This window comes from Gopherus flavomarginatus, chromosome 1, assembly GCF_025201925.1.
Source record: "Gopherus flavomarginatus isolate rGopFla2 chromosome 1, rGopFla2.mat.asm, whole genome shotgun sequence".
In the NCBI taxonomy this organism is placed as follows: domain Eukaryota; kingdom Metazoa; phylum Chordata; order Testudines; family Testudinidae; genus Gopherus; species Gopherus flavomarginatus.
In genome coordinates, this window is record NC_066617.1 from 147,403,452 (window position 1) to 147,430,494 (window position 27,043).

The following is a 27,043-nucleotide window of genomic DNA, read 5'->3' on the forward strand; positions in this document are numbered from 1 at the left end:
CTCATATTTCTAGTGTCAAATACAAGAGTGATACCTTTATGGAAATAGTTTGACTACACTCAGAAGACAATAAGCTTTGTAATGATACCTTACAAGAGACCTTTTGCATGAAGCATATCCCAGGTATTTCCAGCGAAGATAAGGAGGTGTTAATACCATTATACAAGGCACTGGTGAGATCTCATCTGGAATACTGTGTGCAGTTCTGGTCTCTCATGTTTAAGAAGAATGAATTCAAACTGGAACAGGTTCAGAGACAGGCTACTAGGATGATCTGAGGAATGGAAAACTTGTCTTATGAAAGGAAACTCAAAGAGCTTGGCTTGTTTAGCCTAATCAAAAGAAGACTGAGGGGAGATATGATTGCTCTTTATAAATATATCAGAGGGATAAATATTAGGGAAGGAGAGGAATTATTTAAGCTTAGTACCAGTGTGGACACAAGAACAAACGGATATAAACTGGACACTAGGAAGTTTAGACTTGAAATTAGACGAAGGTTTCTAACCATTAGAGGATTGAAGCTCTGGAACAGACTTCCAAGGGGAGTAGTTGGGGCAAAAGACATATCTGGCTTTAAGACTAAGTTTGATAAGTTTATGGAGGCGATGGTATGATGGGATGGCAATTAATTTGGCAATTGATCTTTGATTATCAGCAGGTAAGTATGCCCAGTGGTCTGTGATGGGATGTTAGATGGGATGGGATCTGAGTTACTACAGAGAATTCTTTTCTGGGTGCTGGCTGGTGAGTCTTGCCCACATGCTCAGGGTTTAACTGATTGCCATATTTGGGGTAGGGAAGGAATTTTTCTACAGGGAAGACTGGAAAAGGCCCTGGAGGTTTTTCACCTTCCTCTGCAGCATGGGGTGCAGATCACTTGCTGGAGGATTCTTTGCAACTTGAGGTCTTCAAACCACAATCTGAGGACTTCAATAACTCAGATATAGGTTAGGGGGTTGTTATAGAAGTGGATGGGTGAGATTCTGTGGCCTGCATTGTGGAGAAGGTCAGACTAGATTATCATAATGGTCCCTTCTGACCTTAAAGTCTATGAGTCTACATTATATTCATTCATTATCAATTTTTTATAAAATCATATAAACTGCAATGTCACAGTTCACTTTCCAATAAGTAAACTAATTGAGCTTAAGTATTGCTTTATTCAGGAAATACAGACTTTTCAAAGGACATCAAACAGGAAACGTTTAGCTGTAACTGGTATTGAATAGGTGAAATTGTACTGAATTAGTGCATTATCAGTGAGTGCCTACAATTTTTTTCTATTAGATGAGATTTGCTGTTATGCAAGTGACTGTTAAGTTGGCTTTCACAATGAAATAAAACTGCTCCAGTGAAACCACAGCAGCAGCTCAGCGTCTCACACATGCAGACACCCACCTCAACATGTTAACTTCAAAATGTCAGTGGGACCATTTAAAGGCTATCATTGTTAAGCCAGAGCACTTAAAATTAGACACTCACATGGAGTCCAGGCACTCTTACTAAATAGTGAATCTGGCCCTAAACATTAAATAAGAAAATAGATTTTCTACATCATATATTTAGATCATTAGAAATATCATATATTAAATGTAACCACTTCACTAATCTTCACATTCCATAATTAGTGCACAGCTTTGTCAGAAGTCTTTCCTCATTCCCACAGTAAATCAAGATTATGCTCTGGCTTTACACTACCACACAGTACAGTACAGTAACTACAAGATCAAAGCTTAAGTAATCAGAACCCTGGAATATTTGGAGTAGCTGCTCTACTATCTCCAGACTTTCAGCTAATAAGGAGTAAAAGTGTTACACTGACCTTATTCAAGTACATTTAGGGCTTGATCCTAAGCTCACTGAATCCCCCTCCCTCCCTTGTGTAGGTTGTGCAAGGTTGTGCAGACTGACACTATACTGCAGATACTTTATGGCATTAAGGTAACTCAATCAGTAAAGTTTAAATCATATTGAATTAGGTTTAATATCTTTTGAGTACATTGTATTAAAAATGTTGTTGTGTCCATGCTTTTGTGGAATTGTATGTAACTGCACTAGGAGCACGTGGGTGCTAATGTAATTCCACAGGTCATGAGCCCTTTGTAGCCACGTGGAGAGGTTGCCACATATTAGTTCAAACTGGATTCTCCACAGACCAACGGTTAATGAAAGGATGTATGGATAAATACCCTAATTTTAAACAGGATCCCTGATCCACAGAGGGCCCAAGCCTTAGGAAAGCATTGGAAGGACTTGGTCTGCTGACTTCTCCCTGATCCTGGGGCTGGCAGGGGCTAACTGTATAAGTAGGGGCATTGCCAGCAGATCGAGGGATGTGATCATTCCTCTCTATTCAACATTGGTGAGGTCTCATCTGGAGTACTGTGTCCAGTTTTGGGTCCCACACTACAAGAAGGATGTGGAAAAATTGGAAAGAGTCCAGCGGAGGGCAACAAAAATGATTAGGGGGCTGGAGCACATGACTTATGAGGAGAGGCTGAGGGAAGTGGGATTGTTTAGTCTGCAGAAGAGAAGAATGAGGGGGGATTTGATAGCTGCTTTCAACTACCTGAAAGGTGGTTCCAAAAAGGATGATCTAGACTGTTCTCAGTGGTACCTGATGGCAGAACAAGGAGTAATGGTCTCAACTTGCAGTGAGGGAGGTTTTAGGTTGGATATTAGGAAAAACATTTTCACTAGGAGGGTGGTGAAGCACTGGAATGGGTTACCTAGGGAGGTGGTGGAATCTCCTTCCTTAGACATTTTTAAGGTCTGGCTTGACAAAGCCCTGGCTGGGATGATTTCGTTGGGAATTGGTCCCGCTTTGAGCAGGAGGTTGGACTAGATGACCTCCTGAGGTCCCCTCCAACCCTGATATTCTATGATTCTATGATTCTAACCTGGCTCAGCTTGGGCAAGATCTTCAGCTGGTATGATTTGGGGAAGTTTCATTGTCTTCAGTGGCTCTATATCAAGTTACACCAGCTAGGAATCCAGCCCTTAATCTCTTATTGTCATTTCAATTCTTGTTAAAAAATTTTGAACAGACAGGTTGCTGAAGGAGACTGTGAACATTTCAGAGAATAGCTTCAAACACATTTAGACTGGGACTCTAAACGAGCATCCGTAAAGTGCACAAACAGAAGGAAAGAAGGGGCACCTCTGTTTTCCCAACATTCAGCACAAAGCTCCCAGATTGGTCCTTTGGTACTGGGAGTAACCTGAATATTGTTCTGGTTTTGATAAAGTAACCAATTATCACATAGTCCAGTTTCCTGGGTGGCAAGATGGACTGGAATTCCCCAGGAGACTGGTCTGTGACTCCATAGTAAGGCAGTTAAAATGCTTTAGGAGTTCACATTTGTTACTGGGTTTGTGAAATCTAATTATAGAACACACAGCCAGTTTGGGATCTCTGCCCTGCTCCTTGACAGCCTGCCCTAAGGTTGACACTCATGGTCGTGATCCACTCCAGGCAGGGTGACAGTGCCAAATTTAAGTACTTCATTTGTTTAAGCACAACTCAAGCTGTAGAGACTCGTGATGTTAGCTCTGGAGGCCTCCAGTTCAATCCATGGAGGTACTCAAGATTGCAGTTGCTATAAAATGGAAGCTGATCTGGGATTCAAACTGCTGTGAGCCTGAGACATATGAGACCAGCTTGCTCTGTTCAGGGAAGTATATAACCCACCGTTCAGTGTGAGTGACACATACTCCTGTGTGCCCAACCCACAGAGCATGTGAGCGTGTTACAGCTGCCAGCTGGGGAGTTATTTCTCTGACTCAGGCTTTTAGCTCTAGATACCCACAGCTCAATCCCAAGTCACCGAGATGGTGATTCTCTTCCTCTCCCATTCCTCTTTTGTCTCTGTATGAACCTCATTGATTGTATTTTGTTTGAATTTACATTGCAAGCTCTTTGGAACAAATTGTTTTTTTTTCTATAAAACACCCAGTACACAAATAACACTCTATATTTTTTACAAAGTATTTATTAATATTTCCACTAATGACCTCTGAAATCAACTCTTATCAGCCCAGATGGGAATGACAGTTATTCAGTATGGTGGGAGTGCTCTGGCTGACAGGGGAAGATTCCAGTTTGGGGTCTCTGCCCTGCTTCTTGACAGTCTGCTGTGTGTTTTATCACCTGAAACTGCAGCCTCTCAGTCTGAATGGTAACACAGCAAATTGAAGTGATTTCTCTTTGTCTTTGGAACACCCCAGGATGTGTGTCTCGGATGCTGTGATCCTCAGGCTTCAGCTAATCAGCTCTCTTCATACAAATACAACGATATCGTTGTGTACAATTATAGGAGGAGGCTTCTCCTGCATTCAGAAGTACACAGGACTCCCCAGGCTCTTTCTTCTTTACTTGCAACCTGGGGTGGAAAGCTACATTTAACACTTAGCCATGACATTTTTGTAAAATCACAAACAGCGTCATTGCATTTGGCTGCCTAAATATTGGGGTTAACTTGTCTTATCCATTAATTTCACTTCTCAGAATAACATGTCCTGCAAGATGAGCTATGAAAAGCACTTCTTTGTGATTTGGAATTTTTTTTGGTGTGAGATTGTTAATTTAGCTGAGATGGTCTCTTGTTTTCTATTTACTGCAGTTGTTGTACAATTTAATATTTAGGGGTAGGAGGGTGTTCTCTTCTTTTCCTCATTAAGTGTAATGGTGACATCACCCTTAGTCCATGTTTCAGCTTTGAAATGTCCCATTTTAGAATATTTGTGAATGCATATATTCATTTGTAGCTTTGACAGAGTTACACCTACCACTGTTAATGTTATTCAATTGTTTTATTATGTTTATTGGTTTAGATATAAACAATCCAAATAGCACCACTCCTTCCTGTGACAATTTGTAAAAGTAAAAAATACACAATAATTCTATACGTTCAGTAGCAATGCCAGAGTGCAAATTCTATAAGAAATGCACAAGGATGTAAAACACAAGTGAACAACTTCTAGATCTGCCAGAGACTTACAGGTCAGTGGAATAAGCTGTGCCATCCTCCCACATCCAGCTTGAAGCAGCTCCTGTACGGAATAGTCCAATCCAGTGAAAACATGCCAGTCTGTTTATGAAATCCTGTTTGGAAACAAGACTAAATTATTTACATCAATCGACATTGGCAGGTGTATGGATACCAGGGATGAGAATAAGGTCTTCGTGTCCCAAACAGGACCAGTGTGTTGTAATGCCCATACATTAGTCAATCACACCCCATTTTCTCCAGAAAAGTCAGCCATAGATTTTATGGATCTTTTTGCCCAATTTAATCTGCACCTGTCCCTCACGGGAAGCATCACAGCTACCTCCTAGCTGAGAAGAACTGATAGGATACCTTGGAGAACAAGTCAACACAATTTTCCCATAAGCCAGGGGTATCACTAATGAGAGAGATGAGGAGTTCTCTTCCCAAGCAGCACAGACACTAACCCAACAGCATTTCCAGCATCTGTTAAAGAGAGAAGGAGCTTGATTTTATTCTCAGATGGGTTTAATTTCATTGACTTCAGTGGAGGAAGTCCTGATTCACGATGGAGTGAAAGGAGACTAAGACTCTAGGAAAGGACTCTGTGCCTTCCTCATGCCATACACTCCCTTTAATCACTCCTGAAGTCAGTAATAAAATTTGCATTCACTCCTTCTCTGGTGCCCAAAATTTGCCCAGCGTCTCTTGGGGACACAGCTCTGAATACAACACGAGCAGTTTAGAGGGTCATTTTACCCTGCCAGAGTTATTTTTCATTTTATACCCATATCCTACTTCACCACCAGATGGATATTGGGCAAATATAGTTTGGAAAATACAGGAAAATAAGGCAAAGGGTAAATTCCCTACCAGTTCTTCCTTGTTCTCTATCCTCAGCAGTCTGGAGCCCTGAGATGAGCAGTATTCTCGACTCTTCTGCCAGGAGCTCCTTTCATGTGTAAAATGGTAACACTTCCCTCTATGCTGTATCCAGCCCTCAGGGCAAGTGTTGCATTTATCTCCTTGAAAAAAAGAGCAATATAGAACCAGCATATTTCTCTATTGATGGGTGCGACACAGTTTGATACTGAATGTCACCGTGTACTAGCTAGTGTGTATATTTCTCACTGGGAATGTAGTGTTTGTCTTGCAGGCTAGGATGAAGCTGATGTTGGCGCCCGAAAAATAACCTGGGATATGGAATACTTGGGTCAAAGCCCTTTTCTGATTCAGGCAGAGCAGAGACTTAACCCTGGTTCTCCCTCATCCCACTTGAGTCCCCTCAGCTCCAGGCTGTTGGCTACTCTGGGGTTTCTCTGTTTTTTCATGGAAAACTTTGAAAGGTCTCAGTTTTATCCCAACATGAAATGAGAAAATTTTGAATTCTCAAAAGTACTCATTGGGACAGGAAACCTGTTTCCCATCCAGCTCCATTCAGATCACAATGAACAAGAAAAGCAAAGAGAGCACTAGAGGAGAGAGGGAGCAATTCTCATATAGGAACAACCAGCGCAGCATTGTTCTCCTCACAAAAAGCAATTGTGCAGGAGGTAGCAACAGTGAGATTCCTTTCTGAACAACTTGTTTCTGCTGCAAATGAGCCATCATCACTATGGCCTCATTTTCAAAGTGATGGCAAATGATGATGTTGACTAGGATGAAAACCTGATATATAAGCTAACGCAGGGTCAGTGCTGTGGGAGGGAATGAGGGTCTCTCTGTGCAGCAAACTATTTGTCTATTGCATTTGTCAAAATCCCTCTGTTTATCAGTGTCTTTCCCTTGTACCATTGAGAGATGTAAGTTGGGAAAGAGCTGCCCAGGTTTCTCTACTTTGAGGCTATTGAGCCAGGGATCATCGATTATGTCCACTATCAAAGACACCATATTTTTGCCAATATTTGTTTGTAGCTTTCCACGTAATTAATACTTAGATGAGGCTCTTGTACATTTTGTGCACAGAGGCAGAAGTACTTTTTTGTTGTTAATAAGGACAAGGAGAGCTGGATTCTGATTAAGCAACAATATTACCATAAAGGATATAACAAAAGAGTGAGTCTGATCGATACCTTCCCTATTCACAACATTTGAGAGTTCTCTGTTATTGGCTTGGAGATCATCTCTTTGTTGCGTGCAGTTTTTCAGGGTTTCTTTCAATTGGGTGAGGTTTTTCAGAATAGCCTGTTTCTGGATAAGTTCCTCATTCTGTCTTCTCATTTCATGGGAAGCCGGGAGAGCTTAAATCCGTAAAACAAGCAATCAGTTAAAACAAAATTAAATACACTTATATAAATCATTTGGCTTTTGTATTATAAGGGTGCTAACAGTGATTGTCACAGTTGTCATTGTGGCTTACACACTGGGGATTGAACTGGAGACCTTCTGAGCTAAAAGCATGAACTACTACAGCTTGAGTTAAAGGCTTAGGCTACATTTGAAAGATATAGCAGCTTAGCTCTAGTAGTCAGGAGTGTGAAAAAGAATTCCACTATATGATAAGCTAATCCCCCGCACAGATACAGCTTTGTAAATGGAAGAATGCTATGTAGCTACCATCATCTGGGGAGGTGGTGTTCCTATTCCAGTGGAAAAACGCTTTCCATCAGAGTAGATCACATCTACACTTTTGGGTTATGCCAACATAGCTAAAGCAATGTAGCTATTCTGGTATAGTCTCCATAGCATAGACATACCCAAAGACAGAAAGTTTTTCAGAGTATCCTCATTCTGCCTTCTCACTTGATGGGAAGCCTGGAGAACTCAAATCCTTAACACAAGAAATAAGTTAAAATAAAATTAAATACACTTGTATAAATTTGAATTTTCCAGTCTCAGGATGGCAATAGCAATTGTGACAGTTGCCCTCATGGCTTACACACTGGAGACCTCCAGAGCTAAAAGTATGAGCTGATATAACTTCCGGTAAATGCTTGGTCTGTACTAGAAAGATAGGTCAACATAGCTACATTGGTTAGGAGTGTGAGAAAAACACGCCTAACTGATGTATCTATGCCGACCTAACCCCCAGCACAGACAGAGCTATGTAAATGAAAGAATGCTATGTAGCTACCATCATTTGGGGAGATGATGTTGCTATTCCAATGGTCAAACTCCTTCCATTGGAGTAGGTCATGTCTACACTTTGGGGTTATGCTGATACAGCTATAGCAGTTTAGCTATTCTGGTACAGTCTTCATAGCATAGTCAGACCCAAAGACAGAAATGTCAGTAGCCATGGGCTGTAACAACTCATTTCCTCTGTGGATTAGCACACCGGGGGCACTAATAATCCCAACTATACATGTACAATGATAGAATCTAAAATAGCTGTTACCACTCAAGAGAGAGATCTTGGAGTCATTGTGAATAGTTCTCTGAAAACATCCACTCAATGTGCAGCACTAGTCAAAAAAGTGAATAGAATGTTGGGAATCATTAAGAAAGGGATATAAGACAGAAAATATCATGCTGCCTCTATATAAATCCATGGTACGTCCACATCTTGAATACCGCATGAAATACTCTCCATCTCAAAAAAAGATATATTGGAATTGGAAAAGGTGTAGAAAAGGGCAACAAAAATGATTAGGGGTATGGAAGAGCTTTTGTGCGAGGAGAAATTAATAAGATTGAGATTTTTCATTTTGAAAAAGAGACTAAGGGAGGATATGATAGAGGTCTGTAAATTCATGACAGGTGTGGAGAAAGTAAATAAGGACGTGTTATTTACTCCTTCTCATAACGTAAGAACTTGGGGTCACCAAATGAAATTAATAGGCGGCAGGTTTCAAACAAATAAAAGGAAGTATTTCTTCACACACAGTCAACTTGCAGAACTCTGCCAGAGGATGTTGTGAAGGCCAAGACTATAACAGGGTTCAAAAAAGAAGTAAATAAGTTCATGGAGGATAGGTCCATCAGTGGCTATTAGCCAAGATAGGCAAGGATGGTTTCCCTAGTCTGTTTACCAAAAGTTGGGAATGGGCGACAGGAGATGGATCACTTGATGATTACCTGTTCTGTTCATTCCCTCTGTCACACGTGACATTGGCCACAGTTGGAAAAGAGGATACTGGACTAAATGGACCTTTGGTCTGACCCAGTATGGCCATTCTTATGAGATTTACACAATGTAGAGTTTTCCTTTTTATTTTGATGTTAAAGTAATTAAGGAACTGGTAACTGTCAAAGTTCCCTCCCCACTCTCAGCTCTAGGGTACAGATGTGGAGACCCACATGAAAGACCCCCTAAGATAACCTCTACCACTTTGGTTAAAAGCTCCCCCAAGGCACAAATTCTTCCTGGTCCTTGGAATGGTATCTCTGCCACCACCAAGTGAGTTAGACAAAGATTTAGGAAAAGGATCACTTGGAGTTCCTATTTCCTCAAAATATCCCCCCAAGCCCCTTCACCCACTTTCCTGGGGAGGCTTGAGAGTAAACAAGGTGAGCACAGACCAGCCCCTTGGGTTTTTAGGACACTAAAAACCAATCAGGTTCTTAAAAATAGAACTTTATTTTAAAGAAAAAGAAAAAGTAAAAGAAGAACCTCTGTAAAATCAGGATGGAAGGTAATTTTACAGGGTAATCAGATTCAAAACACAGAGGATTCACCTCTAGGCAAAAACTTTAAAGTTACAAAAAAACAGGAATGAACCTCCCTCTTAGACTAGGGAAAATTCACAAGCTAAAACAAAAGACAATCTAATGCATTTCCTTCCTGTTACTTACAATTTGTAATCTTAGATGCTTAGTTCAGGTATAGCTTTAGGAGATATATTTTCCTTACCCTGGTTCCTCACTGTCCCGGAGAGAACACAAAGGAACACAAAACAAAAACCTTCCCCCACAGATTTGATAGTATCTTCTCCCCTTATTGGTCCTTTTGGTCAGGTGACAACCAGGTTATCTGAGCTTCTTAACCCTTTACAGGTAAAGGAGGGATTTTATGCTACCTTTAGCTGTATGTTTATGACAGTAACACTGCTTTGCTATTAACAAAACAGTCTCTATGATCTTAAAATCAGATTAACAGAATATGTCCTCATCATTCTCATGATTAACAGTGACGTAAGTAAGAACAAAATCAGGCCCCATTCCCTTTTGAACTGGTGAACTGAGCAAACTTGAAAGACCATGAAACCAATCAGAAGCAAGAAATGTGGAGCCATGCAGCTCTGTATCATGATTAGAGCTGAATGAATAATTAATTTTTTGGTTTGTAGATGAAAAATCATAGAATCAGGGTTAGAAGGGACCTCAAGAGGTTGTCTAGTCCAACCCTCTGCTCAATCCTCAGACAGATTTTTGCCCCAGATCCCTAAATGGCCCCCTCAAGGATTAAACTAATGACCCTGGGTTTAGTAGGCCACTGCTCAAACCACTGAGCTATTCCCCCCAAATCTGGAACAAAAATTGGTTAATTTTGAACCTGAACTGATATTTTCCAGTTTTTCTCCTGGAACAAAACCCAAAAAAACAAAATTAATTTCAGATCTATAGGCAGCCAAAATGAAAATAAAGAAAAAAAGAGGGGGGGGGGTCTTTTCATTTCCTTTTAGGGCTGTTTTTCAAACCAAAACACGTTTTTTCAGTTCTTCCTAGAGTTTTGTTTTGAGGTATTTTTCAAGCTTTTTATTCTGAAATCACTGAATCAAACCATTTCCCTTTCTTAAATAAAAAATTATTTTTTGGCCAAAGGTATTCTTTGAATTCTATCTGAATTCACGAATAGTTTCAGTACCCTGAAAAATGCATTGTTTGGGCTAATAAAATATTCACTGAAAAAAATTCACCCAGTCCTAGTCATGATGCCATTTCTAACCACATTTAAACTATAGATAGTTTAAGTCTCAAATCAACTCAAGTGTTCACTCAGAAGGACTCTTAGGACCACCCCTCTCCCTAGGCTTCAGAGCTGGAGCTGCACCACAAAATGTAACTTCAGAGTGCTGTCTGTACAGCAATTTGTAGAGCATTGGTGGAAGCCCTGCTAGCCTGAGTCTATTGACCTGGGCTTGAAGGCTTGCTCCTGCTTGTTCCAAAATGCTGTGTAAACACACCTTAAAAGTATCTCAGCTTCTCACATGTTTTACAGTTAAAATTCAAATCACAGCTTGGCGGGTAACAGGCTCTGACTAACAAATATAAGTTGTTTTTCACAAAGTAATGCAAACTATGACAATGTCTCACACATGCATTTACACACCGCATTCAAAGCCCTTCTAAAATTTATAATGTTTCAGATCATATTTTTTGCCGTCTTGACAAATACTTACCCATGGCAACCCAAACCCTTGCAGTTACTAGCAAAGCCAGACAGAGGAGCCCCAGAATCACTGTAAGGAGCCATGGTGAAGATGAAGGAGATTCTAACAGAAATAAGAGAGCAAATGAAAGCAAACATGGCTAGAAAGTGCCCCTTTCCTGAGACTCTGGGATCAGATCAGAGCTCTCAGCCACACCAGTCTATCAAATCCAGAACCCACCATTGGAGCTAAACCAATCCAATAATAATAACTATTAAATGTGTGTTCAATAAATCTGGCATGAATTGAGATGACTTGGAGAAAACAGTTGCTCCTGGTGAAGGCCAGAGCTGTCACATCCCAATTTCTGCCCAAGCCTTGGCCCAGTGTGATCCTAAGCAAGTTCCTGGTAATGTGCCATTTCCTGCCACAGTAGACAAAATTCTAATTTTATTGTTTCTGAAATATGAGGCCATGGGCAGTGGGTACACCAGGAGGATGTTTTGCTATAAACACTTTGGTAAAAGAACATAAGGAGCCAGCAGTTCATAGTGCATAATATTTTGCTGCATCTTCTACTTTGAAAGAGTGTGAAACTCCAGGTCAGAGTAGGCCATTTCCTGCTCACTGATTTCTGATAGTCTATAAGGATGGAAAGACAGCTCTATTAAATTGTCATCACAGTAGGTGGGAATATAACTTCATAGATGTTAAGGCTAGACGGCAACATTATGATCATCAGGTCTGAGTTCCTGCATAATATAACACAGGCCACAGGAACCACACCGAGTAATTCCTGTTTTTAAAACCAATAATTTATGATTGAACTAGGTCATATCTTTTAGGAAGAGAGTCAATCTTCATTTAAAGACTCCAACTGGTGGAGAATTATCACATTCCTTTGTTATCTGTTCCACTGGTTAATTACATTTGCTGTTCAAAATTTGTGTCAGATTTCCAATTTGACCTTTATCAGAGTCATCCAATTAGGAATGCAAGGACGTCAGGATTTGACCCAATGCAGGCTGTAGCTGTTAGATTATGCAGATGAACAGAAAGCATATAGTGAGATGATGAGTTAAATATTAGTTTCTTATTATTTTCTGCTACCGGTAAACTATATATAAACCATTTAAAAATATTTCTGTTTCTTATGAAGCTTGCAAATAAGATAGTAATTACAAGAAACCTTGCAGGGCACCAGTAAACTGATGCCTTAGCTTGCAACAGCAACTAGAACTCTGGCCTATCTAGAAGCTGTTCTGGAGAAAAGCCAAGAGATTCAGGCTGAATCATCTAAGAGAACTCAGCTTACTTTTTCTGTATCAGAGCTAGTAACATTATGGTTATAGATGGGAGACCTGGCAAGTATAAGGAGTCCAAATGACTATAATGAAATGTGCCAGATAGGTATGGACTTTTGGAACAATAAGTGTTAAATAGATTTCCTGGGGAATCTCTGGTGTTCATGCAAATTCCACAATGCTGGTTATGCAACAATAACAAAAACATCTTTTTGAAGCTACACCCCAGGGGAGTGGGTCATTGACTGGGGTTTACCTGTTCTTGGAAACTGGAAATCAAAGGCCTGAGCAGTATAAAAAACAGCTGAACTATCCAGTCGGGGTATGGTTTCTGATCTTAAATGCTGAACTTGAGAGCAAATGGGCAAACCCATTTGCTGGGGTCTGAAAATTGACAACTACCAGAGCCCAGTGTTGAAGCTCGGGGTGACCTCAGGTAAGCTTTTAGCATGCATTCAGGTCATTTTATTGTTGTTTTTTTTAACGTTTTTTCTTCAGTGCTTTTGCCCTAAGAATAAATGCAGTTTGCTTTGTGAATATTGATTGGTAACTGGAATACACTGTTATAGCCCTTGGAGAAAGAGTTAACTGCAGATGGTGGTCCCTGATCAGATCTGCTGGGAAATTGCGGTCAGGTGCAGAGGGACTGCAAGCATAAACTTGCAGTCTGAGGGCAAGTGACAGCTGGAAAGCCTAAAATCTCAAATAGGTGCCCACAACGAAGAGCAGGAGGGAGGGTCATCTATGTAGTTAAGTCTGGAATTGTGTCAATGGTTATCCTCAGGTACAAGAGACCTTTCTCATGAGTGATGGCTCCAAAGCTTTGCCAAGTGGCAGAAAGATTCCATGGTGAGGCTTCAGGGCAATGGAAGTTCTGGAAAACCTGAACAGTGCACTCAAGATGGAAAATATTTGCTCAGAAAGCAATCCACCCAAATGCCTTCTCTGATAGCCCACCAGGGGGTCAGCTGACCAATCACAGGTGCACTAGCCTTCCCTCTTAAACAGCGAGTATCACCCTGTGACGGAAGGCTTTATTATTTCATAATCAAATTGCTGCATTCCAGGGCTTTGTAGGCACAAAGCCACCTCGTTCCCATATCTGGAAAACTATTCATTTCTGGGGGTACCTTCATATCACACAGACTGGCGCAAAATTAACATAGTTTTACTGACATCTGAGAAAAAATTCTAACAGATTCTTGCTTTATAACAGGGGTAGGCAACCTATGGCACGTGTGCTGAAGGCGGCACGCGAGCTGACTTTCAATGGCACTCACACTGCCCAGGTCCTGGCCACTGGTCTGGGGAGCTCTGCATTTTAATTTAATTTTTAAAATGTTTAAGAAGCTTCATTAAAAGCCTTGTTTACTTTATATACATACAACAATAGTTTAGTTATATATTATAGACTTATAGAAAGAAACCTTCTAAAAATGTTGCAATGTATTACTGGCACGCGAAATCTTAAATTAGAGTGAATAAATGAAGACTCGGCACACCACTTCCGAAAGGTTGCCGACCCCTGCTTTATAATGTTAGAGTTTGTAGATTAAAGCTCAAGAAGGAGATTTGAATAAGGCTAAAAGAATAACGTTAAACATAGATTCAGGAGATTATAAATATGCAGTACCTGTGATCCTGGCATGCTTTGGTCTTTGTTTTCTCTTCTGCTCTGCAGGAGTATGAAATCTGAGGTCCACAAAGCTCACTGACTCATCACTCATTTCTGGTGGGTTATGGGATAGAAATTCCAGAGATGGGGTTAGTGAACTCAGATGAACATTGGGATTTGTACTGCAGTGAAATGGCCTGTTAGCGCCAGTAAGAGTATAAACATGAACAGGAGCAATGTAACAGTCCAGCCAGCTCAGTGGCTCAGGACGAGTGTTCCTGCATTCCTCACAAATGCTTAACTCCCACATAGCAAAGGCCACAAGAAACATTGTGACGGTTTGGGTCACAGAAACCCCCTTGGGACTGCCACCTGATTTGTCTAGACTACCTCTAAGACCGTTTTCCCTGCCAGCTTGGGAATTCAGTACCTTGCCTTGTTCGAGACAGACATGTTTGCCTGCTGCAAGCACAGATCCAAGTCTGAACCACGTCCCCCACAAGCTGCAGGCTTAACTGAAAATAACTTAACAAGTGCTCCTGTCTACAGCACTCAGATATCCAGCTCTAAATGGGAAACAAAACCCAAATAAATTCATTTTACCCTGTATAAAGCTTATACAGAGTAAACTCATGAATTGTTCACCCTCAATAACACTGACAGAGAGATCTGCACAGCTGTTCGCCCTCGCCACCCCAGTATTAATACTTACTCTGAGTTCATTAATAAGTAAAAAGTGATTTTATTAAATAAAAAAGTAGAATTTAAGTGGTTCCAAGGAATAACAGATAGGACAAAGTAAATTACCAAACAAAAAAAAATAAAACATGCAAGTCTAAGTCTAATACAGTAGGAAACTAAATGCAAGTAAGGCTCACCCTTAGATGTTCCAATAAGATTCTTTGACAGACCAGCCTCCTTCTAGTCTGGGTCCACAAATCACTCATATCCCTATAGTTACTGTCCTTTGTTCCAGTTTCTTTCAGGCATCCTGTGGGGTGGATAGGCTATCACTTGAGCCAGCTGAAGACAAAATGGAGGGGGTTCCCAGGAGCTTATATAATCTCTCTTGTGGGTGGAAACCCCTCTCTCCCCACTATGTAGAATTCCAGTACAAGGTGGAGTTTTGGAGTCACATGGGCAAATCATATGGCCATGCATGACTCAGTTCTTTATAGGCCAATGCCATTGTCCATACGCTAGTTTGAATGTTCTCAGGAAAGCTCAGATGTGGATTGGCATTTATCAAGGTCCATTGTTAGCCAAGTACTCCCAATTACTTGAATAACCCCTTCACACTACGTTGAACAGATTTGCCTTAGGTGCTTCCTACAGCAAATACTTTAAATACAAGCATAGAGCCAAAGCTCATAACTTCAAATAGAATCATAGACTCATAGAATATCAGGGTTGGAAGGGACCTTAGCAGGTAATTTGGTCCAACCCCCTGCTCAAAGCAGGACCAATTCCCAACTAAATCATCCCAGCCAGGGCTTTGTCAAGCCTGACATTAAAAACCTCTAAGAAAGGAGATTCCACCACCTCAATAGGTAACCCATTCCAGTGCTTCACCACCCTCCTAGTGAAAAAGATTTTCCTAATATCCAACCTAAACCTCCCCCACTGCAACTTGAGACCATTACTCCTTGTTCTGTCAAGATATAAAAATGATAAATGCATACAAATAAGATGAATACATTCAATAGAACATAACCTTTGCTAAGGTATGTTACTCATAGACTCAGACTTTAAGGTCAGAAGAGACCATTATGATCATCTAATCTGACCTCCTCCACAATGCAGGCCACAGAATCTCACCTACCCACCCTGTAACAAGCCCCATAACCTATGTCTGAGTTATTGAAGTCCTCAAATCGTGGTTTAAAGACCTCAAGAGGCAGAGAATCCTTCAGCAAGTGACCCATACTCCACGCTGCAGAGGAAGGAGAAAAACCTCCAGAGCTTCTGCCAATCTGCCCTGGAGGAAAATTCCTTCCTGACTCCAAATATGGCGATCAGTTAAACCCTGAGCATGTGGGCAAGACTCACCAGCCAGATACCTAGGAAAGAATTTTCTGTAGTAACTCAGATCCCAAACCATCTAACATCCCGTCACTGACCAGTGGGCATATTTACCTGCTAATAATCAAAGATCAATTAATTGCCAAAATTAGGCTATCCCATCATACCATTCCCTCCATGAACTTATCAAGATTACTCTTGAAGCCAGATATGTCTTTTGCCCCCACTACTCCCCTTGCAAGGCTGTTCCAGAACTTCACTCCTCTAATGGTTAGAAACCTTTGTCTAATTTCAAGTCTAAACTTCCTAGTGTCCAGTTTATATGCATTTGTTCTTGTGTCCACATTGGTACTAAGCTTAAATAATTCCTCTCTCTCCCTGAAATTTATCCCTCTGATATATTTATAAAGAGCAATCAGATCTCCCCTCAGCCTTCTTTTGGTTAGGCTAAACAAGCCAAGTTCTTTATGTCTTCTTTCATAAGACAGGTTTTGCATTCCTTGGATTATCCTAGTAGCCCTTCTCTGTACCTGTTCCAGTTTGAATTCATCTTTCTTAAACATGGGAGACCAGAACTTCACACAATATTCCAGATGAGCTCTCACCAGTGTCTTATATAACGGTACTAACACCTCCTTATTTTTACTGGAAATACCTCTCCTGATGCATCCCAAGACTGCATTAGCTTTTTTAATGGTCATATCACATTGCAGCTCATACTCATCCTGTGATAAACCAATACTCCGAGGTCCTTCTCCTCTTCTGTTACTTCCAACTGATGTGTCCCCAATTTATGACCAAAATTCTTGTTATTAATCCCTAAATACATGACCTTGCACTTTTCACTATTAAGTTTCATCCTATTACTATTACTCCAGTTTACAAAGTCATCCAGATCTTCCTGTATGATATCCTGGTCCTTCTCATAGACTCATAGACTCATAGACTCATAGGTCAGAAGGGACCAATCTGATCATCTAGTCTGACCTCCTGCACAAGGCAGGCCACAGAACCCCACCCATCCAATTTTATAACAACCCCTATCCCAGGACCGAGTTATTGAAATCCTCAAAAATGGTTTGAAGACCTCAAGCTGCAGGGAAACCACCAGCAAGTGACCCGTGCCCCACACTGCAGGGGAAGGCGAAAAACCTCCAGGGCACCTGCCAATCCGCCCTGGAGGAAAATTCCTTCCCGACCCCAAATATGGCGATCAGCTAAACCCTGAGCATGTGGGCAAGAGTCACCAGCCAGCACCCAAGAAGGTATTAGCAATACCTCCCAGCTTTGTGTCATCCGCAAACTTTATTAGCACATTCCCACTTTTTGTGCCAAGGTCAGTAATAAAAAGATTAAATAAGATTGGTCCCAAGATCTATCCCTGAGGAACTCCACAGTTCACCTTTCAGTATGACCCGTTGTAGTCTCCCCTTTAACTAGTTCATTATCCACCTTTCAATTTTCATGTTGATCCCCATCTTTTCCAATTTAACTAATAATTCCCCATGTGGAACCGTATCAAATGCCTTTACCTGAAATTGAGGTAAATTAGATCCACTGCATTTCCTTTGTCTAAAAAATCTGTTACCTTCTCAAAGAAGGAGATCAGGTTGGTTTGGCACAATCTACCTTTTGTAAAACCATGTTGTATTTTGTTCCAATTACCATTGACCTCAATGTCCTTAACTTCTTTTTCCTTCAGAAATTTTTCCAAGACCTTGCATACTACAGATGTCAAACTAACAGGCCTGTATTTACTCTAATCTTTTTTTACTTTCTTAAAGATAGGAACTATGTTAGCAATTCTGCAGTTGTACAGTACAACTCCTGAGTTTACTGATTCATTAAAAATTCTTGCTAATGGGCTTGCAATTTCATGTGCCAGTTCCTTTAATATTCTTGGATGAAGACTATCTGGGCACCCCTATCTAGTCCCATTAAGCTGTTCGAGTTTGGCTTCTACCTCTGATGTGGTAATATCTACCTCCATATCCTCATTCCCATTTGTCATCCTACCATTATACCTAAGCTCCTCATTAGCCTCATTAAAGACTGAGCAAAATATTTGTTTAGATATTGAGCCATGCCTAGATTATCCTTAATCTCCACTCCATCCTCAGTGTTTAGCCATCCCACTTCTTTCTTTGTTTTCTTATTATTTATATGGCTATAGAACCTTTTACTATTGGTTTTAATTCCCTTTGCAAGGTCCAACTCTACATGGCTTTTGGCCTTTCTCACTTCATCCCTACATGTTCTGACCTCAATAAGGTAGCTTTCCTTGCTAATCCCTCCCATCTTCCACTCCTTGTAGGTTTTCTGCTTTTTCTTAATCACCTCTCTGAGATGTTTGCTCATCCAGCTTGGTCTACAACTCCTGCCTATGAATTTTTTCATAAAACATATTCCATTTATGTCATATTTACATTCATAAGCATATTTCTATAAAGCATTATGGGGTGCAACATCACAAACATTCTACTTTTTATGGCTGGCTGGGACATTCCATCCCATCCCAGTGGATGATGATTTGGCCTCAGTTATGCACATCTTTGTCACCTCCTGGCTGGGCTAGCAATGCTTTTTAGCTGGGCATGAAGCCATCAGCCGCAGGACATTCTAACTACTACAGAAAGATGCAGCATGTCTCCTCAGCAATACAGGCTGCCGCATGCATATAACACCAGTCTTCCATTCACTGGACTAGCTCCCTATAGAATACCAGGTCAAATTAAAGATATTTATTTTAAAGGAAAACACACACACACACACACACACCCTCCAAACTACACTGTTCACATAATTTCCCCTAGGCCAGAGGAGAAGGAAAGATCAAAGTGTATGTGACAGATGTTAGTCACCTCCCTTAGTGCACTACTGAAAGGTACTCAGATAGATAGTGATGAAGGTGACATAAGAAAATGGGAAGAATAGAGCAGCATCACTTTATCTCCTTCTGATACTAGTAACTGCCTGTATTTATAAAAAATAATGTAAATATAATGGAATGATGCAGGCCCTAACTAGTTACAGCTGCAATTTAGTTTCTATTATAAACTCAATTTTGGGGCTCCACATAAATCACCAAAAGGACAGATTTGTATTAAAATTAGTAGGTGAGAACTTGGTCCAAGGTAAAATTTTTCTGCAAAATTAAAAGTGAGTTGGGAGATGTTTGTCAGATTGCTACCTTCAAAATACAGTTGGCCACTCCCAGTCCCTATTCATGTCCAAATTAATGCTGTTAAATTTGCAAATGAATTTTAGTTCTGCAGTGGCTGGCTCATTACAAAAGCAGCTTTGCCTCTCCTGGAATTGACACCTCCTCATCAATTATTGGGAGTGGACTACATCCACCCTGATCAAATCGGCCTTGTCAACACTAGTTCTCAACTTGTGAGGTAGCTCCCTTTTCTTCATATGTCAGTGTTAATGCCTGCATCTGTAATTTTCACTCCATACATCTGAAGAAGTGTTTTTTTAACCAACAAAAGCTTGTGCCCAAATAAATCTGCTAGTCTTTAAGGTGCCACCAGACTCCTTGTTGTTTTTGTAGATACTGTGACAAAGTTCCTCCTCTACTTTGGTGGGTCCTGCGCTTATTGGCGGATTTGCTCACCTCAGAGATCTTCCTCTCTGGTGAAACCCACAGTCTGGGTCAACTCCTCCTGTGTCTGATCAGGAGTTGGGAGGTTTGGAGGGAACCCGGGCCTAACCTCTACTCCGGGTTCCAGCCCTGGGCCCTGTGGATCGCAGCTGTCTATAGTGCCTCCTGTAACAGCTGGAAGACAGCTACAACTCCCTAGGCTACTTCCCCATGGCCTCCTCCAAACACCTTCTTTATCCTCACCACAGGACCTTTCTCCTGGTGCCTGATAACCCTTGTATTCCTTAGTCCTCCAGCAGCACACCCTCTCACTCTCAGCTCCTTGCACCTCTTGCTCCCAACTCCTCACACACACACACACCTCATTGACTAACTGGGAGGCTTTTAACTAGTTCCAGCCAGCCCTTGATTGGCTTCAGGTGTCCCAATCAATGTAGTTCTCTCCACTGCCTTCTAGAAGGATCTTAATTGGCCCCAGGTGTCTTGATTAACCTGGAGCAACTGCCATTTGGTTACCATGGTACCAGGGATTTGTTTAGCCTAGGGCTGACATACCTGTTCCTCACTACTTTACTATAGTCATCTGGCCTTGCCCCATTACGATACAGACTAATATGGCTACCCCCTGATACTTGTAGAATCAGAGACAGCCTTCTAGCACTCTAGAAGTGCTGTGTCTTCTCCTTAAAATACTTTGTGTAAATTTGAGGTCCTCCAAGAACCAAAAATATATCCACTAATTAAAGGAAATTCAGAGAAAATACAACAGAATACATCTGTAATCTAATCAAATCTTATCTGACATATCTACAGTATTTAACTTTCCTTCATTATGGTATGGTTAAGGGGTGGAAGACTTAATAGATAATTTTTTCTTCATGATGTAAGAAGTGCAGAGAAGCCCTAAGTTCCATGGAAGTCAATGAAAGTTGTGTGTGGTTTTAACAATTACTAAGGGGTCTTGAAAAACAAATGAAGTAAACTCCCTAGAGGTGGCATGGATGCAACTTAAACCATAATAAAATTTCAGAAAATTCATGTACCAATGAATGAAAAAAGAACCAGAAAGGCAAGGAATAAGCCAATATGGCTACATGGTGGGATTTGAGAAGCTATTCAAGCCAAAGAGAGTTCCTTCAAAATTTGGAAATCTGACCCTACTGAGGCTATTAAAAAGGATCAAAAATTACAACCGGTAAGAGGGAAATTAGAAGAATCAAAATGAATTTTGTAGAGCAAATAGGTATAAAAACAAACAAGAGATTGTTTAAGTTTAGCCGATGCAGAAACCCTGAAAAAAATATCAGTAGGTCTTCTGAATCACCAGAGCTTATAAGGAGCAATTAAGGATAAGAAACTGCTGAGCAGCTAAATGATTTCTTCGCATCACAGAGGATGTTGGTGAGATTCCTACCCTGACCTGCTTTTTTCTGGTAACAGAGATTGGGTTGCAGAGATTGATCTGTCAGAAGAAGCTGTGCGTGAGCAACCAAATAATTTATAAATTAGTATATCACCAGGCCCAGATGGTACATCTCAGCATTTTGAAGGTGCTTAAGTACAAATTAGCTGAGCAGCTCCTAACAAAAATATGTCATCTCTCGTTAAAAACAGACATTGTTCCTGAGGACTGGAGGATAACGAATGTTGTACCTGTATTTGAAAAAGGCTTTATGGGTGATCTGTGGAAATATAGATCAGCAAGCATTATATCTGTACTTGGTAAATTGGTTGTAAATATAATTTAAAACAACAACAAAACACCTGGAAGATCATGATCTGATAGGGTCTAACCAGCACAGATTCTGCAAAGGAAAATCATGTCTCATGAATCCTTTAGAATTGTTTAAATATGGCAATAAGGTAGTAGATAAATTAGAATCAGCTGATACAATTTATTTCAACTTTCAAAAGGCCCTTGAGAAGGTCCCGCACAAAAGGCTACTGGAGAAGTTAAGTTGTCATGGGGTGCGATGCACAGTGTAGTCATGGATCAAAAACTGGCTCCAAGGCAGAAAGCAGAGTTGTAGTAAATGGTCAGTTTTCATCAAGGAAAAAGGTTAACATTGGTGGCTTCAAGGTTCTGTATGAGATCCCATGTTCTATAATGTGTTTATTAATAGCATGGAAAGAGGTGGCGAAAATAATGAGGCAGCAAAATGACAATGCTATTTAGGTCAGTCAGGACCAGCGAGGATTGTGAAGAACTTCAGAGAGACCTAAACAAGTAGGAAAATGGGCAACATGATTGAAAATGAAACCCAATTCAATAACTGCAATGTAATACACATTGGAAGGGAAAATTTAAACAACTCGTACACCTTACAGAGGTCTAAATTAATGTATCAACTCAGGAGAGGGACCCAGACCTCACTGTAGATAGATTAATGAAAACCTTTGCTCTCTGTGCAGCTGCGGTCAACGAAGTAAACAAAATGTTAGGATGCATAAGTAATAGGATAGAGAATTATACAAAAATATTATGCCTTTATATAAATCACTGGCCTGGCCTCATCTAGATACTGTGTACAGCATTGGTCATCCCATCTCCAAAAACGCTATTGTGAAAAAAAAAAAGAATGATCAAGGTAATGGGAAGGTCATCCCATCTCCAAAAACACTATTGTGAAAAAAAAAAGAATGATCAAGGTAATGGGAAAACCCACATATGAAGACAAATTGAAAGAACTGAAATTATTTATTTTAGAAATAAGCTGAAGAAGAAGGAACATGATAACATTATATAAAGTAATAAATAATCTAGAGAGGGCAGAGCAGGAAATTCTGTTCTCTCAGTTTCTTTAAAGGGACATTCGATTAAATCTAAAGGTGGGAAATTCCAAACTGATAAAAGTAAATACTTTTTCACATACTATGTAAATAAACTGTGGAACTCACTGCCACAGGAAGTCACTGAGGCCAAGAATTTATAAGGATTCATAAAGAGACATTTATATGGATATCAAAATATCCAGAATTGTAATTAATGGCAACAACAATTTTAGAAAGTCCTGGCAGGGGACCAACTTCCTTTTATTGAACCAACTTCTGGTGGTGAGAGAGACAAGCTTTCCCATGGCTACAACAACACAGCATACAACAAAAGTTAGGGAAGGGATATTAAACCTCATGAATCAGTGTTTAAGCCAACCTCTGTTAGAACTCAGAATGAAGCCTAGTGTCAGGGGCAGATTATTCCACATATGACTAATGTGAGGGTTTAAAACTTCATTGGGAAGCATCTGGTGCTAGCCATTGTCAGGGGCTAGATACTGGGCTAGAACTAGTCTGATCAAGTGTGAAAATTTCTATGTCCCTTCTTGTAACAAGTATTTGAAGGGTGAATGCAAGAAAGCTGAAGAGAAATTCTCTAGCATTTTCTTAGGTATTATTAGCAGTAATGAGGAGAAATTGCATAAAGGGAAAATGAATGTTGAATATCATAAAGTGTTCCCCTGTAGCATAGCGAGCCCAGGGCCGACTGGGAGGTGGGGGGGCAAGTGAGGCAATTTGCCCCAGACCCCCATGAGAATATAGTATTCTATAGTATTGCAACTTTTTTTAATGGACTGGGCCCCCGAGATTGCTTTACCCCAGGCCTCCTGAATCCTTTGGGCAGCCCTGGGCGAGCCCTTTTAGAATGTGGCTTGGGTCAGTTAAAACCTGAGTAACTTAAAACTGGACTGGGCAAAGCTTTGTAAAGTAGATTGTCGAGTACAGTTCTTCATTGCTAGGTCTTTTCCATCTCTCCTTTCTATATTTCATTAAAGAATAATAATTCAGAATGATTGTTTACAGAGATCCTTTGGACTTAGTCCCTAAGAGGCATGAGCTGGAGGGTATGAAACAAAAATCTACATCCCCAGTTTTCCATTGCATACAATTGCAGCTTTAACAGCCAGTCCGATGAATTGCAGATTTCCTTCAACTCCTGCTGACTTCATAGGCATTTCAGAGTAGATTAAGGGGCATTCACCACCTCACAGGATCCAATCACTAGTATTTGCAGTTCTGTAATCTTTTAAAATTTGATTTAATGAACATTTTGTGGCCACTGTAGAGTTCAGCCAATCATAGACATTGGAGGTTTAACAGACCACAATCTAATTATAATTCATTTAGGGTAACATTTTCAGAAGTGAGTTTGGCTTTGAAAATCAATGAGATTTAGGTTTTTAAGTGCCTAAATCACTTTGAAAATGAGCACCTAATAGGATTTTGACAAGCACCTAATTCCCATGGGACTTAGCTGCCTTCAAAATCCCACTGGGCAACTATCTGCATCTTTAGATAGACTCATAGACTCATAGACTCATAGGTCAGAAGGGACCAATCTGATCATCTAGTCTGACCTCCTGCACAAGGCAGGCCACAGAACCCCACCCATCCAATTTTATAACAACCCCTATCCCAGGACCGAGTTATTGAAATCCTCAAAAATGGTTTTTAGACCTCAAGCTGCAGGGAAACCACCAGCAAGCGACCCGTGCCCCACGCTGCAGGGGAAGGTGAAAAACCTCCAGGGCACCTGCCAATCCGCCCTGGAGGAAAATTCCTTCCCGACCCCAAATATGGCGATCAGCTAAACCCTGAGCATGTGGGCAAGAGTCACCAGCCAGCACCCAAGAAGGAATTCTCCTCAGCAACTCAGTACCCATCGCATCCAACATCTCCCCGCAGACCATTGAGCAGACCTGTCTGGTGGTAATTCAAGATCAATTGCCCAAATTAACGATCCTATCATAACATCCCCTCCATATACTTATCAAGCTTTGTCTTAAAGCCAGGAAAGTCTTTTGCCCCTACTACTTCCCTCGGAAGGCTATTCCAGAACTTCACTCCCCTAATGGTCAGAAACCTTCGTCTAATTTCAAGTCTAAACTTCCTAATATCCAGTTTATACCCATTCGTCCTCGTGCCTACATTAGTACTAAACTTAAATAATTCCTCTCCCTCCCTAACGTTAACCCCCTTGATATATTTATATAGAGCGAGCATATCCCCCCTCAGCCTTCTTTTGGCCAGGCTAAACAAGCCAAGCTCTTTGAGTCTCCTTTCATAAGGCAGTTTTTTCCATTCCTCGGATCATCCTCGTAGCCCGTCTCTGAACCTGTTCCAGTTTGAATTCATCCTTCTTGAACATGGGACACCAGAACTGCACACAGTATTCCAGATGGGGTCTCACCAACGCCTTATATAACGGTACTAACACCTCCTTGTCCTTGCAGGAAATACCCCGCCTGATGCATCCCAAAATCTCATTTGCTTTTTTGTCTAAACACTTTTGAAAATCTGGTCCTTAGGGACTTTTGAAAATATTACCCCTAGTTCAATCCTCTGGCCAAGATAAGATTGTTCTCTATGTTTTGTGAGGTAGGATTAAAATAAAAAGAAAGAAAGAAAGAAAGAAAGAAAGAAAGAAAGAAGCTGCAAGGGCAAAAGAGCAATCTATTAAAAAGAAAGCAGGGTAAACAGAGACCAAAACCAGGCAAATAGTTAAGGCTTACAAACCCATTGAAAATACAGAAATAAATAGGAAAATCTTAGAAATAAATAGTACACAGGAAAGGAACGAAGGCAAAGAAGAAACATCTCATATGAACACTTCCCTCTTTTCCTCCTGTGTGGTCTCTAATTAGACTGTATGGACTAAAGGGACGCAAACTCTCTTTTTCTCTCTGTAAATTTTCCTATACATTTCCCCTCTCCCATTTTCCAATCAACTATAAAGAAGGTTACAATTTTACCTTTTGAAGTTTAATTATATTAAAAAATGTTCAAAACAAAAGAAAAAACAAAATATTTTCACAAAAATATTTTACTCCCCCTCCCTGTCCCATTTTGGGGACTAGCTCTAGTAGCTATATCTATGTGGCCTTATCCTACAATGTACAATGCACAGGTGGACCGCTATGGTCGCGTGGAGCACCATTAAATTCAGCTTGGCTGTATGAGTGTTCTGCAGTCCACCCATGTATTGTACATCGCTGTATCAGAACCACAGAGTCCAATTCTGCAATGTGCTGAGTACTCTCAACTCCCACTGACCTCATCACCTCACAATACTTGGTCTTCTTTCCAAGTGCTTTGTCCAGTGCTGTTTGATACTAGCTTACCTCTGTCCATAAGGGAGGGAAAATGTCACCTCAGACAATAAATAAATATTAGGCTACAATTCCAAGACTTCCCAATGCAGTTTGTATTAAACTTTATCCAAGGAAATAAAAAAATTAATGTACAAACACACACAATTGAGATGAGCTATCTCCTGCTGATGATAGCTCATCTCAATTGATTAGACTCTTCCTGTTGGTATGCATACTTCCACCTTTTCATGTTCTCTGTATGTATAAATATCTCCTGTCTGTGTGTTCCATTCTATGCATCTGAAGAAGTGAGCTGTAGCTTTCGAAAGTTCATTCTGAAATAAATTTGTTAGTCTCTAAGGTGCCACAAGTACACCTGTTCTTTTTACACACAAGCGATGTAATCTATAGCAATGACCTTAGTAAAAAGGAAAGTCCCTGGAGAAAAGCTGGTATTACCTTTTGTTGTGTTGGAGGGTCCACAAACTCAGCCTGAAGTCCTGGACTATAACTTTAAATCCCGTACTTCCCTTGTCTTTGCTCACAGGGAGAGAGATGGGCAGTGTGATATCACCATTCGAGTGTCCTGTTATAACTGGGACAGCGCTAGCCAAGAGAGGGATAATTATTTGTTCTGCAATTTTCTGGCTGAAACCACACAGGAAGCACTCATATTGTTGATTAGAGAGGCACGGCCCTTGTCCAAAAGCACTGAGAACAAAGAGACTTTCCTCTTCTGATGACTGAACCAGCACTGACAACACCTGTTATTTTAACTGTGTCATAACTATAAAGGGAAGGGAACAGCCCTCCTGTGTACAATACTATAAAATCCCTCATGGCCAGAGACACCAAAATCCTTTTACCTCTAAAGAGTTAAGAAGCTTAGGAAACCTGACTGACACCAGATCCAAAGGACCAATAAGGGGACAAGATACTTTCAAATCTTGGTGGGAGGAAGTCTTTTGTTTGTGCTCTTTGTTTTGGGAATTGTTTGCTCTTGGGACTAAGAGGGACCAGACATCAATCCAGGCTCTCCAAATCTTTCTGAACCAGTCTCTCATGTTTCAAACTTGTAAGTAACAGCCAGGCAAGGTGTGTTAGTCTTATTTTCGTTTTTTCAACTTGTAAATGTTCCTTTTTGCTGAGAGGATTTTACCTCTGTTT

The 27,043-nt window shown here is 40.6% G+C and overlaps 1 protein-coding gene across 1 annotated transcript; it reads right to left on the bottom strand.

Annotated features, from left to right (window-relative positions):
* Nucleotides 1–4,023: 4,023 nt before the first annotated feature.
* Nucleotides 4,024–26,413, bottom strand: LOC127046942 (natural killer cells antigen CD94-like). Its single transcript, XM_050944638.1, has 7 exons — nucleotides 26,336–26,413; nucleotides 14,180–14,275; nucleotides 11,273–11,365; nucleotides 7,064–7,231; nucleotides 5,865–6,016; nucleotides 5,004–5,107; nucleotides 4,024–4,385 (listed from the first exon to the last, which is right to left on the bottom strand). The coding sequence occupies exons 2-7, from the start codon at nucleotides 14,271–14,273 to the stop codon at nucleotides 4,268–4,270; spliced, it is 729 nt and encodes a 242-aa protein (XP_050800595.1). The 5' UTR covers nucleotides 14,274–14,275; nucleotides 26,336–26,413; the 3' UTR covers nucleotides 4,024–4,267.
* Nucleotides 26,414–27,043: the final 630 nt, after the last annotated feature.